This window comes from Drosophila subobscura, chromosome O, assembly GCF_008121235.1.
Source record: "Drosophila subobscura isolate 14011-0131.10 chromosome O, UCBerk_Dsub_1.0, whole genome shotgun sequence".
NCBI lineage: Eukaryota > Metazoa > Arthropoda > Insecta > Diptera > Drosophilidae > Drosophila > Drosophila subobscura.
The window spans coordinates 21,476,966-21,493,234 of NC_048533.1; the positions used below are offsets into that span (position 1 = coordinate 21,476,966).

General features: G+C 45.5%; 6 protein-coding genes across 6 annotated transcripts; all 6 read right to left on the bottom strand.

Annotated features, from left to right (window-relative positions):
• Nucleotides 1-2,007: 2,007 nt before the first annotated feature.
• LOC117898476 lies at nucleotides 2,008-4,524 on the bottom strand. Its single transcript, XM_034807910.1, has 3 exons — nucleotides 3,070-4,524; nucleotides 2,806-3,014; nucleotides 2,008-2,709 (listed from the first exon to the last, which is right to left on the bottom strand). The coding sequence occupies exons 1-3, from the start codon at nucleotides 4,342-4,344 to the stop codon at nucleotides 2,274-2,276; spliced, it is 1,920 nt and encodes a 639-aa protein (XP_034663801.1). The 5' UTR covers nucleotides 4,345-4,524; the 3' UTR covers nucleotides 2,008-2,273.
• Nucleotides 4,525-7,956: 3,432 nt separating this feature from the next.
• LOC117899172 lies at nucleotides 7,957-8,622 on the bottom strand. Its single transcript, XM_034809031.1, has 3 exons — nucleotides 8,410-8,622; nucleotides 8,178-8,345; nucleotides 7,957-8,118 (listed from the first exon to the last, which is right to left on the bottom strand). Exons 1-3 carry the CDS (start codon nucleotides 8,620-8,622, stop codon nucleotides 7,957-7,959), a joined length of 543 nt encoding a protein of 180 aa, XP_034664922.1.
• A 575-nt stretch (nucleotides 8,623-9,197) lies between these two features.
• LOC117897680 lies at nucleotides 9,198-10,089 on the bottom strand. Its single transcript, XM_034806690.1, is given in 4 exon segments — nucleotides 9,198-9,274; nucleotides 9,277-9,349; nucleotides 9,406-9,573; nucleotides 9,641-10,089. Coding segments are annotated over 4 exon segments (492 nt in total). The 5' UTR covers nucleotides 9,815-10,089.
• Nucleotides 10,090-12,029: 1,940 nt separating this feature from the next.
• On the bottom strand, nucleotides 12,030-12,663 carry LOC117899173. The gene is made up of 2 exons (XM_034809032.1): nucleotides 12,574-12,663; nucleotides 12,030-12,524 (listed from the first exon to the last, which is right to left on the bottom strand). Exons 1-2 carry the CDS (start codon nucleotides 12,661-12,663, stop codon nucleotides 12,030-12,032), a joined length of 585 nt encoding a protein of 194 aa, XP_034664923.1.
• A 104-nt stretch (nucleotides 12,664-12,767) lies between these two features.
• On the bottom strand, nucleotides 12,768-13,422 carry LOC117899174. The gene is made up of 2 exons (XM_034809034.1): nucleotides 13,375-13,422; nucleotides 12,768-13,274 (listed from the first exon to the last, which is right to left on the bottom strand). Exons 1-2 carry the CDS (start codon nucleotides 13,420-13,422, stop codon nucleotides 12,768-12,770), a joined length of 555 nt encoding a protein of 184 aa, XP_034664925.1.
• Nucleotides 13,423-14,121: 699 nt separating this feature from the next.
• Nucleotides 14,122-14,942, bottom strand: LOC117896957 (NPC intracellular cholesterol transporter 2). The gene is made up of 2 exons (XM_034805502.1): nucleotides 14,701-14,942; nucleotides 14,122-14,639 (listed from the first exon to the last, which is right to left on the bottom strand). The coding sequence occupies exons 1-2, from the start codon at nucleotides 14,897-14,899 to the stop codon at nucleotides 14,344-14,346; spliced, it is 495 nt and encodes a 164-aa protein (XP_034661393.1). The 5' UTR covers nucleotides 14,900-14,942; the 3' UTR covers nucleotides 14,122-14,343.
• Nucleotides 14,943-16,269: the final 1,327 nt, after the last annotated feature.

Genomic DNA, 16,269 nt, shown 5'->3' on the forward strand with positions numbered 1-16,269 from the left:
TGTGTATTTTGAAGACACATTTTTCTATGATGTTCAAAAGTGTAACGGGAGTTATAAGTGCATTTACATACCAATAGATGGCGCTGCATAAAAGCTTTTCGACTCTGTTAATTTAACAGAATTTAGCAGCTTTTCGACTCTGTTAACTTTGCAGAATAAATGAACGCTTTCCGGCTCTGATGTTTATAGTTAAATAAATAGCTGCTTTATGGTGGTAAATTTCAATAAATCTACTAATGTGGGAATCCTTTAGCACCCTCTCCTTGTCCACAAATGCGCCACTCGAGCTTTTGGCCAACTTCACGAGGAGAAACTACGACCCCCTACCCGCTGTGCGAGACTTACGCATAGGAGGACCGCAAGACCGGAAGCAATCCCACACTCCCCATACAACGCATACGCAGGTTGACAGGTTAAATAATGTAAAATCACAGCATGATTGAAAAATTGTCATTGAAATTGGTCAGGCAGGCAGTACATTTGCCTTACACCCGTCAAGATGAATAGACAAACCGATAATCAAAGTGATACCCGACCGAATGAGGAGCCGACCCGACCGGACACCCAACGGCAATTGTCAGTTCAGTGGGACTCAAATGGAAATTGTGACAGTTCGACTTGGGGGTAAAGCTGACCACATGTCAATGCAAAGCAACTTCAAAGCGACGAAATGATGGACAGTACACGGGGTACACAGGGGGGAGGGTGCGGTGTGCGCCATAAGTACAGGTTAATGGCAGGTAATTGAGGAAAACAATTTCGCATTCGCATAACTGGCAAATGAACAAAACGTTTCTCTCAGCGAATTTAATTGGAAAAGAGAATTCATAACCGGAATATGTACAATGTAGTTCGACGAAAGGGGGTGGAAACAAGGTGGAAAATGGCATGGTATTTGAATGCCGAATGACAATTAGTGTTTTCCCAGGGCCAAACTTACAAATCAATTCTCACACACACACAAACGCACACACACACTCAGAGCATTTGCATATGAGAAATTGTTAATGAACAAAACAGAGACGTTGTTGACCCCTCAAAACAGCAATTGAACTTTGCATTTGAACGGAATTTACAATGCAAATGCACTGAGAGATACACGAGAAAATAAGCAGAGAGAATGAATTAGAATCTAAGATGTAAAGGAGATGGAGAAAGATTCTAGAGCTGCACTATGAAAGATATATTCAAATGGACATCTTATTTTGCTCCAAACCCAAAGCCTGCTCTGTAATTAATTATATATTTGAATCATTGTTTTCCCTCAGTGTACCTGCATTAGTTTGTCTGCCAATTAGTGCACTAATAATTTATGAGGTTTGTTAATTGCTGTCCACAAACTGACTCAGTTGGCCTACGTTTTCCTGGTTGTTAAAGACGCTTAAATACATTTTGTACGATACATAGAAAACATAATAGAAGAGCCCAATTAGAGCTAGAATTCCTGTCAAATTAAAATGCTTTAAGTTATGGAATTTAGGTATAATTTGTCCACATAACTTTTTCTTGCAAACGAAGGTTCACCATAGATATGGGATACTGGAAGGATAGGATGGGACTAAATCAGAAAGAAGTACTGGCAACAATTACAATAAACGGATTCGATTAGATGTTTCGGGCTGATGCAAACATAATCAAAGGAAATTGCAACTCGCGTGAGTCCAAAATCCTACCTAGATTTCTCAAAAAGCAGTGCCAGGCAGAGGCTTCCCAAAAAGGCGGATAGAGATGGGCTCTTTCTATGGGCAATATGAGATTAAATGCTGTTTGAAAATGCCTAATTGGATGCATTCCGCTGGGCAGTCTGCATCTGGCAGACAAGATTGTGCTGCCGTAACATCCATTTCTTGCTTGGAATATATTTTATTATTCTGTTCAGTTCTTCAGTTACTTCTTCAAAGAACTGACTTCTGCTTTTCCTGCCAATCAAAATGCCACAAATTCCCTTTGTGCCGACCTAAAACCCATCACCATTGAAGAAAAACTTTGTTGCGTGATTTATTAAACTTTAACTAGAGATCGTTTATTGAATGCTTCTAATGGTTTGTAAGTCACATAATAACGTTGCCGCCGGACTCGATGGCCGGCAACACCCCACCCCCCACCGCTGCCGTTGATGGTGCCACCCAATTGAAGGCATGCCCAGCTGCGGGTGCCGCCGCTGAAGTCTCCAACTGGCTCTGCCTCGTCAGCGTGGCTGGTACCGTCGCGCTTGCTGTGGCTGTGGCGGCTATGCGGGGCACGGGCCGCAGTACATTCGTGCTGGTGTTGGGTCATTTGACGGGCAGCGGTGGCAGCAGATTTTGTGCCACATTCGACAGTTGCCGCAGATGATTCGCCTGGACATACTGAAAGGCCGAGGAGCGCTCCAAATGCTGCGACAAATAGAACTCGCCCAGAGAGTAGAAGCGCCGCTGATCGAAGGGCTGGAAGGGAAAGCCGGGAAAGCGTTGTCCACCCACATAGCTCTTGGCCGCTGCCGGCGGATAAAGGGGTATTCCATGCGGTGGGCGTGGCAATGTGCCATAGGTTGTGGCAGTAGCTGGGCCATGGGCCGACGATTGTTGCAATTGTGGATGCTCCGGCAGGGGATGTGGATGTGGATGCTGCTGCTGCTGTTGCTGCTGTTGTTGGGCCTTGAAGAAGTCCAAGTTCTTGAGATTCTCCAGCATCTGGTGGGAGGCCTGATGTTTCTTTAGATAGGCATGGCTGACAGGGGCAGGATAATCAGGGAAATAAATTGATTTAAATAAATATTTAGATTTTTTTTCGCTTAGAGTTTGTTGTGGGATAAAATTAACTCACCGTCGGAAGGTCTTGCCGCATAGATGACACGGATAAATGCCATCACTTGCCTCATCATTGGCTCTGGCCGACTCCTGATTGATTTCTGTAGCTGTTTCGCTGAGGCTGCCCAGCCGCTTCTTGGCGGGATTGACCGTGCCAGCAGCCGCTTCCGCCTTGGGCTTATGCCAGCGGCGATGGGAGGCCAAGTTTGCGGGGCAATTAAAAACCTGCAGAGAAGAGAGATTCAAAGCAAGTCCTTGCTGTGACACTGACGGAACTAACCTTTTCGCATTCGGAGCACTTGTACTCGATGTGTACGATGCGGGGACAGCGATGCTGGGCCAGCATGAAGGCATCATCGTAGACGGTGCGACAAAGCTGACACAAGTAGTCGCCAATCTTATTATCGATGCTGGCCAGTATGGCCTTGGCCTCCTCGGTGATTTCCACCACATTGAAAGCCGGATCAATGTCACCTTTGCGCACGACCAACTCCTCATCGTCGCGCAGCTTGCGTATGATGGTGCCGGACACCGGGCTTATGGTCTCCTCATCAATGGCCGTGTGTTTGCGTAGCTTGGCCCTCTTCCGCTCGGTCTTGTGTGTCCGCATGGGGGGAGCAGCAGCTGCTGCAGCTGCAGCTGGCGGGACAGGCAGTTGCGGTGGCTGAAAGGGGGCAACAGGCAGCTCGGCCCCAGCGCCCACACAACTCAGATCCGTGTAAGTTTTCTCCGCGCGAAGTTCTTCCCTAGCTGCGGCTAGCTCTTCTCTGCCCGCCTCCACCTCTGGCTGCTGGAAATCCCTTTCAAACAATCGAGCCAAACCATCCACGGCCTGATTGTGCAGCTCCTCGTCCTCGTACAGCAGCTCGTTGCGTTTCAGCGCCTTGGGGTCGAGATGTTCGGCCTGCAGTCTCAAGGTGGGGCTGCGCAGGTCCACAGTCTCATCATCGTCACTTCCCAGGACATCCACAAAGACTTCCTCATCATCAGCTTCAGCAGCAGCAGCAGCAGCACCCGCGCCAGCAGCATCAATCTCACATTCTTGGGTCTCATCGCTGACTTGAACCTGGACCGTCTCATCATCACCGTCGTTGACTTCCTCCGTGTCGGTGGCCTCCTCATTGTAGTCATGGGAACTGACAACTGTTTCATTCTCGTCCTCGGTCAACACGATGGTCGTCTCATCCTCATCGTCCACATAGATGGGCGAGCTGGCAACGGGCATGGGGCGTTGACTTGCGCTCGATTGACTTGCCGGAATTTGCTCAAAGTTATTCTTCGTTGTCTCGTGAAAATGACTTTTATTAAAGGACGACGACGGCATGGAGGCACCCTCAAAGCCGCGTATGCCATAGCAGCTACCCCCCTGTTGATGATGATGTTGATGGAGATGATGAAAGTAACTCGTGGCTGGCTGCATCCCGTGTAAGGCATGAGAAGCGGTTGCAGGCAGAGCTGGAGCCGTAGCTGGAGTTGAAGCTGAGACAGAAACTGCTGCTACTGGTGCTGGTGTATTCACCATGTGCGGCCGCCACAGGTAATTCTCCTCGGACATTAATCTCTGGCGCTTGCGGGGCGGCGAGGGTGTCGATGGCGGCGTAATTGGCACAATGCTGGCCGCTGCACGCAGCGACAGGTCCAGCGGGGAGAGCAGCGAAATTGCCGGACGATGCTGGCTAAATTGCGCAAATGTCTCGTTGATTGCTGGTAATGCCCGGGACTGGCTCTGAGACTGGGCCTGAGACTGGGCCTGAGACTGGGCCTGAGACTCGGCGTAATGGTTCGGTGGGATGCCCGGATGCAGTGGCTGTGTCTGAAGCAGTTGCTGATGCTGCTGCTGCTGGCTTAGTTGCGAATACGACAGTGACTGAGGATGGGGATGCGACAGTGGATTCATGTTCATCATTTTTCCTCGCTCTCTCTTGGTTTTTTCTCTATTTTATTCCGGAGTGCAACACTTGAGATTTCATTTAAGGTTTCCGTTGTGCTGCTTTCATGGAAAATATATATTTATTGTGTGGCTTGGTTGACTTAACTGCAAAAACAGGATAATTACAGCCGTACTTTAAATGTTTAGATAAGTTTGTGTGTCAGATTTGGGTGTGGACAGAAACACATTAAAGCCAAATACGATTTATAACTAATACAATGTAAATTCTTTTTAAAAAGGGTTTTAAAACCCAGAAAAATGTTCTCTTTTGCCACTTCAACAATTGTTATTTCTATCTAGAAATTGTGTGTTACTTTTCAAAAGTATCTTTTAAAACTATTCCTGGTAAAACTATTCCTGGCATCCATGTCATTTCTAGTACATTTGAGGATTGATCTATTTAAGATCTTTAAAAGCTCTGAAATCAATATGTCTGCCTATGACAGCAGCACACCTTAAATATTAGCGAATTGTAACAACTACTTTGTTCTCCACTAAACATATTTGACACTTAACAGTTTCAATATCTCAATTAATGAAGAGAAATGGCAGTTTCAAGGGAAGAAGTAAATCGAATGTAACTTGTGTACGTGTTCGCCTGACGGAGATCTCGGATAACTTTCACTTAAACTCGTTTTTGACAGAAATGATGAAATGCGCAGAAATGCATTCATCCATATTTATATATCTATATAATTTGAATACTATCATAAAAGGGATGTTTAAAAGCATTTAATTTGTCAGTTTTCAGATGGATAATTCATCGACAATTAAATTGTTTTCTATATTTCGAATCTATATTTGAATTGCATCATAAATTTTGCTTTACTTTTATCAACACTCTAAATTATATAACGCTCATTTCCAGATAATTTTCTAGAAACATTCTTAGAATGTTCTCCACTTCCACTTTCCATCCGAAACTCTTTAAATCACTCTTTTACAAAACTATTTTCAAACTACATAATATTGGATCACTGGATGCATTGTTATTGAAATATCCTTGCTGGCACTCATTACCTTTTGAACTTTCGACCGTTAGATGGCTGATTTACCGTTACACGCAACTTTCTCGTGGCAACCGTTGAAACGAACTGAAGGCAGGAGGCCGCGCGGCAGCGTGTCCGTGTCCGTGTCCCGTGGCTGGTGGAAGCGCTGTCGCACTCACTGTGGCTGGTCGGTCACCTGTCGCAATGCTCTGCGCTGAAATTGGGTTTGAATGCGAGGAAGCCAATGGAAGCCGCCACCCACCCTCCTAGCACCCAGCGAGGTCAGCCACCCAGCAGCTCACCCACCGCTGGGCCAGGCCGAGAGATGCCCATGGCCCGCACGGCTCTCGCTCGCACACAGCTGCGGAATCCTGTGCGGGCTGCTCTGGGATTCGCCCGTCGCTCGCATAGCTTGACGTGACAAGCCCACCCCCAGCGCCCACGCAGCCCGAGGGCGCATGCGCCGACACGCCCCTGATGGAACGTGCCAGTCTGCGAATGTTTTTGGGGACAGTGGACAGGGGGGCTGGGGCCCAGCTGCTGGCATCTGTTGCTCTGCTCTGGCAGCGCCCATTGGCAGCAGCAGCCCTGGCCATGGACTGGCCACGCCTTCGCAAGCCAGCAACCAGAATGGAATGTCATTCAATTGAAAATGAAGAATTTCATTGCAGTGCATTGGAGTTTGCCCCAACCCTCCCCTCCGCACACCACCACTAGGTTGGGTCGGAGCAGGATGAGGATGAGCTCTAGGACTGGGGCAGGTGATTGAGCCTTTTGTTGCCTTGCTACCTGTACTTTGTGCGCCTCTCTCACTCGCTCTCTTTTCCTTTCTTGCCAACTTCATCATCATGGTCATCTTTGTTCAGACATTTTAAGAACCAAAGGATTCTTTTTGTGGTTTTGAAATTTTAATGTAGCTTCCCAGGGCACTGGACTGAGTTTTCCAAAATGGCGGCGGCAGCTAGCAGGAAAAAAGCAACTTGGAGACAGGGCTGGAGCGAAGACTGGCATTAGGGAAGGTAATAAGTTAGGGTAAATATTATTTGTAGGTGATTCCTTTTCGATTTATAAAATTTAACTCTTGCCTTATACATTTTTTGCTCTTCTGCGGTTCAATATCTGGTTAATACATTGAAGCCTCAGCAGCTGAATAGTTTCCTTAGCTGTTTCCATCACTAAGTACTCCAAATGCTTCCATTTCCATGCTCCTTTTCTGTTTCAAAATAAACTTTAAAAATATATTCCTGCCAACAAAAGTTGCCCAAGTTCCGGTTCACTCCCTAGCTCCATTTTCCTGCCACACACACAGCCCTGGCCTCCGCTGCAACTGAATGCAATTAATTAGAGCGAAAAAGGTCTACAAAAACTTAATTAAATTGTTGCGTCGGGACGCCAGCAGCGGCAGCAGCAGCCAGTCAGCCAGCCTCCACAGTCTGCCGAGCCAAGAACAATTCAACGACTAATAAACAGGAATTTAATTATGAACTTTTACAACCGAAAACTCACGCAGCTTCCTTCACTCCCCCACAGCACAACAGGCAGAAAAAAAAGAGATCGCTTCATTTCGTTTTTTTAGCTTTTGCTAAGATTTCCACCGGCAACGAGGTCAACAGGTTTCACTTTGTGGCTTTTTCCTGGCCGTTGGCTAATTGTCAGTTCGTCAGGGGCTCATTAGCATATCTGGGGCCTTTGTGTGCCTGGGCCTGTGCCTGCTCCTGACACTTGTCTAAGGAAATGTTCTTGACGAGAATGGAAAACATTTTCCGCTCATTTGCATGAAGATTTTCATGGGCTAATTGCTCTGGTTGTTGTCGTTTGCTGTAAACATGTTCAAGTGTCGAATTACACACGTAACAATTCCATGCCCCCCTGCTACCCATCAACCGCAACACGTTGCATGCCACCCCGCAGCCCTCGACTGGGAGGGTGGCTTCCATGGCTTTGGGTTTGGGTTTTTGGGTTGGCTGACTTGCGGTCTGCGGTGTCTGTTTACACAGCGAGGGTTGGGTAATGGGCTCTTAATTAGGCTCATATGATGATGATTTTGTATGGGTAACAGATTTACGAAATGTTTGCCCAACGGATCACAGTGGTCGCTGCGAGAGGGAATGAATGAAATGAGGCAAGTGCAGATAATATCCCATAATGTTATGCGCTTCATTAAATAGAATGTGATTGATGAACGAAAACTATTACGTTCCATCTATTAAATCAGCTTAACCCATTGCTACATGAGTTCTTTCATTTCTCAGCGATCGTAGCCCACATTGACCTCCAGGTACGCCTCAACTTCGCCGCGCCAAATGCCTTCGGAGGCCATACTGATCAATAGCTTGTAGTATCCACTCGGCACTGGTATTTTACTGATCATTTCATCAGTGAGCACCATTCGATTGATAATGATATCATGCTGCAATGAGGAATACAAGTATAAGTACAGGCTGCATGGTTTACCTAAGTTAATCTCACATTATATGGACAGCTGTGATTAAAGTTGCTAAAATTTCGTATGGCATCGTGCACCATGAAGAAGAACGGATAGCGTTTTGGGTTTTTCATGAAGCCGCAAAAATCCACAGTGACGTTGTACAGAAATGGTCGATATCCGCTGAATCGTCGGAACGTAGTCACCTGAGCCTGCAATGCAATGAAGCTGCACATTGGAGTGTCCTGAAGGACTAGTCTAAATACGAGCACATACCTTTATTCTGGTGATGGGCAGCTGATTCATTTGCGCATGCATATTGAGCCCCACAATGCCTCGGCCCAGTATCTTGAGCTCACATGTCGTGAACTCGCAAAACGATTTCTCATAGCACTTGCACTTGATATTTTTATACTTGAAAATGCCTTCCGTCTCCTGCAGGATCAGCATCAAGGCTATAAATTTCAATGCTTCGATTGGACTCCACATCGTTGAGGCACAGCGACAGTACTGGACACGAATCAATAATCATCACCAGAGCTTGACTTGTTAAAACACTTTTTACAATAGGTGTGTACATAAATACATACCGAAATATGTAAATATGTATAAATGGCAGTTGAAAGATTAACATCAGAGTAATTTTTTAAGCCCAAGTACCGTTTATATTTGAACAGATTATTTATTTCAGACATGTTTAGTCATGAAAACTTGCAAAACCTCGTTGGTTATTATTAGAATCCATAAACACATACAAATAGAGTTTCTACGGTATCAATTCATTTTGTATTATAGGGATATATATTCACAAAATCAATATTTAGTACTACATCTGTACCTAAGCGGTTTTTTTTTCAAATCTTAAATGTGTGAGCATTTTTGGTCGCTCTAGCTTTTATAGTCTCTGAGATCCGGACGGACGGACGGACGGACAGACGGACGGACAGACATGGCTACATCCACTTTGTGCACAAATACAATAAACCGTATTTACTCTTCGAATACCGGGTGTAACCATAATTTTATTAACATAGTTAATATATTTCTTTTAGTTATTTGCTCCCTCAGCGATCGTATCCCAAATTGACTTCCAGATGTGCCTCCACCTCGCCGCGCCAAATGCCTTCGGTGGCCACGAGAACCAGAATCCAGTAGGAACGGGCACTCGGCGTAACATTTCGTCACTAAGCACCATTCGATTGACAATGATATCATGCTGCAAGGGGAATAAAAAAATAAATACTGGCGCTATACCGATTATAATTCACTTACATTGTAGGGACAGCTGTGATTAAAGTTGCTGAAGTTGCGTAAAGCATCGTGCACCATGAAGAAGAACGGATAGCGCTTTGGGTTTTTCAAGAAGTCGCAGACATCCAACGAGATGTTGTACAGGAAGGGTCGAAAGCCATTGAATCTTCGGAACATGGTCAAGACTGCCTGAATGGGAAATATGGGTTTTTCTTACTTCACTTGTACAGGATTAATCATAACTAAGCGAACCTACCTTTGCTTTCGTGATGGGCACCTGATTCGCCTTTGCGTAGATATTGAGTCCCACAATGCCACGACCGAGAACCTTGAGCTCGCATTTCGTAAACTCGCAATAAGATTTCTCATAGCACTTGCACTTGATATTTTTGTACTTGAAAAGTCCATCCGATACGTGAAGGATTAGCATTAAGGCCACAAATGTAAATACTCGGAACGGAATGTTGGCACCATCATCGTTCAGGCGCAACTTCCGAAATGCACAAAATCAACATCAGCATCGGAGTTTGGCTATTTCATGGATCATATTTCATATTTATCAATTTCGATTTTCGCTAAATACTCGGTTTATGTAGAACTTAAATACTCTGCTTATAGTTGAACTTCAAAAGATAATAAGGTCCAGTCATGTGAGAATAAATAAACTTTTGTTGCGCGCGATATTAAATATTCCAAAAAATATTCCAAAAACTATTGAAAAGGGTTTTTAAAGTCTGAAATAAATATATATAAATGTCATAACAGCTATTTAACGACTGAGCAACTCAGTAAATAACCGACAAATGCTAACGCTTTGAATATTAATTTGAGGAAATATTAATCAGAAAGCAATACTGAAAAGCTCATTAAATATTGATCTGGCAAACATAGAATAGTTCTGACAATGAAATATTTTCAACAACTTTCAACTATAAAACACCAAATGCACTTCATGCTTCAGCAAGTTAAGTTCTCTATTGAATGGCGCTGGAAGGGACATTTAAAGACTTCCTGTATGCCACGCAGTGGACAAAACGCTATTGACAAAACCCAACAACAAGCGACTGCAGTGGCAGTGGCAGGGAGTGGAAGTGGAAGTGCAGTCCAGTGTCGCCTCGCTGCAGACGTTGATGACCTTTGAGGGAGCAGCAGGAGCCAAGCAGCACCCGTGAAGGGTCTTGGGTCTACCAGTTTTAATTAGTGTGGCATGAAAGTATGCCCGAGGCTGAGGCCTCAGCTCTATGTGATTCTTATGCAAATGCTTTTAATTACAAAACTGTGAAACTGAATTACGCAACATTGCGTTATTTAAGTGAATTACTTTTGAGGCAGGCTTCGTGTGTTTAATTGCCCAACTCAACGCCTTTTTAATTGCCAGAAAAACACTGGCTCATGGCTTGGGCCCACACAATTTTTTCGTTTTATTTTAAAATTTCGTTTTAAGTCGAGTCTAAATTGAATTTTACGCTGACTTTGGCTGGCTACAAAATCGATTTGGATTGATTAAATTTTAATATGAATATGGGAGATATGTTGGAGAAAGGTTGCTAAAAACGAAAGAAATAAATCTTCTAGTTTCGATTTTTTCCGAGAACTCTAAGAGCCATTGACCTCTCTCTAACGCCTGAAATTGAAATTGAAAAGTTGCCCTCGCTATCGACGTGGCTAATAGAAAATATTTGTAGATAAAAAGGCGACAAATTGAATTTGCAAAGGTCACACATAAGTGCGACACTTGATAGCAGGCATTGGCACTTCACGTGAGTTGGTCCATTTCCCCTCCTGTTACTCCGCTTCTTTGCTACTTGAAGTTGTTGGAATTTTCCTTACGCTGCAGCAAGCATTTACTCCTGTTTGGATTTCCATTTGCCCATCCCCCAAGATATTCACATTATTTTCGCCAAATTGAATTGGCAAAGTGATTTGATTGTGCGTGAATAAAGACATTTTCCGATCGAAGGGTGTGACCAGGCGGCAGGGCCAACCCCTTTAATACAGCAAATAAAAAATTGTAGAAAATAATACGGTCTGAAAACCGCATTACGGATTTTAATTAGGCGTCGCAGGAATATTTCAACATCCATTAAAATATCAAATTACATGAAGAGAGAGCGAGAGACTCTGAGAATGCTTTTTAGCGACTTGATTTGACTTTTTTGAAAGGGTTTTAGTGGCGTAGAAGCTTCTAGCATTTATCCCGGCTAATAGTTACGAGTAGTTGCCCGACTGGTGTGGCTTCCCCATTGATTGGCCATTGAACATATTGTTTTTCTATTAATTATACGAAAATTACGTGCAACAAAGAGCACATATGGCTTCGGAATACCGCAAGTATCCCGCGGGAAATCCAACCACAAAACAGAGACACGCAAGTCCCAGATAGTCTACAGATAATCACCATAATCGGACTCTGCACTTTAAGCGATTTTCAATACAATACTTGAGGGGGAAACGCATGACGCACAATGGAAAAACTGAGCGGCGGAAAATGCGGAATTGCTAAGGGAAAATCGACAGGCAATCCGCTTACAAGGCAAGCCGGGGGGTTGGCACATGGCACACGGCAGAAGGGGATGTGTTTGCTCTCTCTAGCGTAATTACATATGTATGTGTCCTTTGTTCGCAAACACTCGACGGCTTTCAGTTTATTCTTGTGCAACCCGGCATGCTGGCACGCTGATGTCCGTGGTCACCTGTAGCGCAAAGACCTTGGCTATCTCGCCCGTGCCCTCGACCACCTCCACGAAGAACTTGTAGGTGCCATTCTGTAAGTTCGCCGGATAGATGTCGTACGCGCTGACATTCGCCAGCGAGAAGTTGCCCACGCGCACGGGACACGAAATGATTTCGCTCATTTGCATATTGGATTTGAGAAAATAACGCATCATGGAGTTGCCCGAGAAGTCGGAGAGGAAGCCACACAGATCCAGGCGCTTCATCTGCAGCAGAGTCACGAAGCTCGCTCCACCCTGGGGCCGCACACGCACTTTCAGGTTGAAGATGAGAAAATTGCTGCCCAGCTCCTGTTTGAGTAACACTTTCAGATCGAAATGTGCGCGATCCTCATGGATAAAGGTGAAGACTTTCATGTAGCGGGATTCGCCATAAACGTTGATGTGGCTGATGCGGAGTATGGGTTTCTGTAAGGGCAGGGTTCAGACTTGGTTCACCCAGGGATAACTACGTTACCTGATACGAGGAATCTTCATCATCCCACAACGATTTGCCGAATCCAAACTGAAACAGCGACACAAACAATGCGATCTGAATGAGGTTCATTGCGCAATGGGCACAACCACCGGCAGATCAGCGGTGGATCGGTAGTCATGTTCTGCTCCATGCTGCAGCTTAATGTTGGACATTTATTAGATTACCAAACAAAATCACTCGCCATTTTCTGGCTCCGGCTCTGGCTCTATTATCTGTACAGTCGAGGTGACCTGCATGGCAAAAACTTTTGCTATCTCTCCGCTCTCCTCGACAATTTCCGTAAAGAAATTGTAGGTGCCATTCTGGACACCATCCGGTGAGATATTTTCGGCCACATCGGCATTCAGCATGGAGTAGTTGCCCACACGAATGGGGCACTCTATAATGTCGCTCAAAATGACTGATTTCTTGAACAGAAGTCGCAGCATCGGACTGGCATTGTACTCGCTCAGAAAGCCACAGAAATTGATGCGTTTCAGCTCGAACAAACGCACAAATTTATCCTTGCCATCGGGTTTCACCCGCACCTTGACATTCATCACCAAATGATTGCTGCCCAGCTCCCGGACCAAGCGCACATTCAGATCAAAGTGTGTGCGATCCTCGTGAATGTGAGTCTTGACCCGCATGTAGCGGGACTCCCCGAAGACCTTTATGTGGCGGATGGACACTATTGCGCGCTGCAAAGAATGGGGATTAGATATGGGGCATTGGAATGAATATTCAACTTGCCTTTTCATATGGATCAGCATCAAAGAAGGAGCTCTCATCCCCAGCCACTTGCAGCGACACAAAAGCCAAGAGCCAACCGATGCGCGTGAGTTTCATTTTGCAATGAGCTCGACAGCTCAGCCGATCCTTGGACTGACTAACAGACTAAATATCTGTTCATGACTAAGCAAATCTATTAATTAGTTGGGCTTTATTTGTGTTCTATAATTTGCTTAAATGTTATCATCAGCAGATCGCTACGTTTGACTGAACATCGGCCAGCAATTCATTTCCAAGTACAGCTGAACTGGATGGGTGCAAGGGCACCTGCGGCTGGGGGTTTGCCAATTTGTAGCTCCTTAGTTTTGCAGGGTTTGTATGTCACCACCTAGTCAACGACTCAATTAGCTAACCGACGGATATGCGACGCCATCAGAGCTTATTCATTAGAGCCAGAGCCAGAGCCCAGAAGCAGTCATCGAAGCAGTCGAGTCGGAAGCACCAAAGTGTTGAAAAGCCAATTAGCGCGCGTTGTAGGCAGGAAGGAAGTCTTGGAAGCGAAGCCATAGGTGCCCTGAGCCAGCTGCGTGTAAATGGAAAAGAGAGCGAAAAGTTTACAATTTTATAAAAGGAGCTGCGGGAAAAACAAACCGCACGGCACCACCTGCAAGTTTTGCCCCAGCTCCAACTCCTGCTCTGCGGTGTTGCGTAATTTTCTGCGTCATTTAATTAAGCCGATTCATAGCGCCTTTCCTCCTCCCGCCCCCCCACACTGGCAGGACTTGTGGCTAAGCTGCACAAAAACACATGCGAGTGTTTATGTGTGAGAGTAATTAACTCAGATGTTCATGTTTATTATTCATAATGCTTTCCTTTCCCCCTTATTACTTATTCATAATTGCTAATAGTGTTTGGTCGGGCTCTGGGGTCCGGCCAAACAGCTTACGCCTATTAATTTGGCATCGCCCCCGATGCTCAGTGCAGAAACATTGATGCAATGTCTCCACTTAACCTACTGCCACTCCTCCCGTTGAGCTCCTACAACGAATTTGGCTTCTTGACGCGCGTGTCCGTCACAAAGCAGGACACCACCTGATTGCCATTGTCCACATCGAGCAGTCGCACCTCCAGGCGTGTGGGCACCTCGAGTTGAGTTTGCTCCACGGGCAGCAGCAGCTCATAGGTGACATCCTCACCGGCATCGAGGGGACAGTAGGCGCCGTGCAACAGATTCTGGCACACATTGCCACGTTTGGCCTCCAGATCGTAGGGCAGGGTGACGCCCAGCGAGGTCAGACGCACTTCGGCGGTCAACTGCTTCATGGTATTGCGAGCTACAGAAGGTAAATCAAACGATTAGCATTCGTTCCTTTGGCTCATCTCTGTCTCTCTTACTGGCAACAAACTGTATGTCAATCTTGGCCTCGGAACCCTTCCACAGATCGCAGGGCAGCGTGTCGCACTCATTGATCTGCACCATCAGCGGCAGTGGAATGCTGCTATCCGCACAGTGTCTGATGGGTGTATCCGCACTGATCAGTGTCCATGCCAGGGACAGCATTAGGCACAGGCAAACTTTCTTAATGCTGGACATGTTTCTTGTGGTTTTTATTTTGGCTTCTGTTCTCTGTGCAAGCACTTTGGTTTGTGTTCGCAAACTGGGCTATCGACGGGGTATTTATACCCGCACTCTCGCACTCGGTTCGGATTATAATCTTATCCGTTTTGCATCAGGGGGGAACATTGAACACTGTTTATGGCTCTTATTACGTCTCAATCGCACTTAAAATTGGATGAGGCAGGGAACACCTTTCAATAGTTTTTTTTTTGGCAGCAAGATTGATCATTGTTAGATCGGAAATGCCTGAGATTAGCATACCGGGAACGCAAATGGGCGTAGTAAGATTATGTAGATGTATGGGGTAGTCAGAAGGATGGATAAGTAGACTGAAAGAAGTGAATTTCAGCATTTTAGCGCGCTTTCTCGCAGCTCTATAAAGAGAGAGCTCTGGCATACACAATTCTGCAGGTACGAGAAAACTGATCGCGAAATCATAGAGAAGGATCAGATCTAAAGCATATAGTGGCGAATCGGTAGCAGATATCTTTTTAATTATATTCAGAGTAAAGGAAACAGCAACTTCCCTTTGCCGAATCCACTGCCAGGCGCTCTCCCGCTCACACTTTTCCTCTTCCAATGTGCGCCTCCTGTCGGGGGGGAGAGATGGATGGTAATTCTTTGAGACTGAGTACCTGGTAGTGTGGTGTAGGCTCACGTGTGCCACTTGCTCCAGTTTCAAATATAAACTCATTATCGATGATTATTATGTTTATTCTAATGAATTGTTTTTGAATCCTCCCGATTAACATAAGAGCAAACATCGCCAAAGATAAGTCAAAACATTAGTCATGCCAAAACAGCCATAATCGATGGTCATAATACTGGTACTCGTACTCGCACCCATACAGTAGCCAGTACACTTGCACCCTCCAAGTGCAAACTCACTTTATTTTGGGTTCTCCGATAAGGTCGGTCGGCCAACGCGTACGAACACCTGTTGCGGTCTGGGGGCTTGGGCTATCAAAAATTCGGGTGCAGGCCGACTTGGACCCATCAACATTAACGAAACGATTAGAAAGTATATACTGGGGCCCGGCCGATCGGACAAGATTAGAGTCACAATATCCATGGCATACTCTCGGGCTACTGGATGGAGCGGACTGGAGCGGACTGGAGCAACCCTAAGCGTGCTGTAGAGCGGCGCATTAACGTCAATTTATATGCATAGCCAATTTGCAGCCAGTTTTATACAATTTCTTACACCCACTTGACTCGACGAGAGCAGCAGACGAGCCGAGCAGCACGGAAAGTCAGGGTAAAGTCAAGGGGCAGATCCTTGTGCCCAAATTTCATCAATATTTTCAGATTTTGTTTCACAAATTCAACTGTTTTATATGCAAATT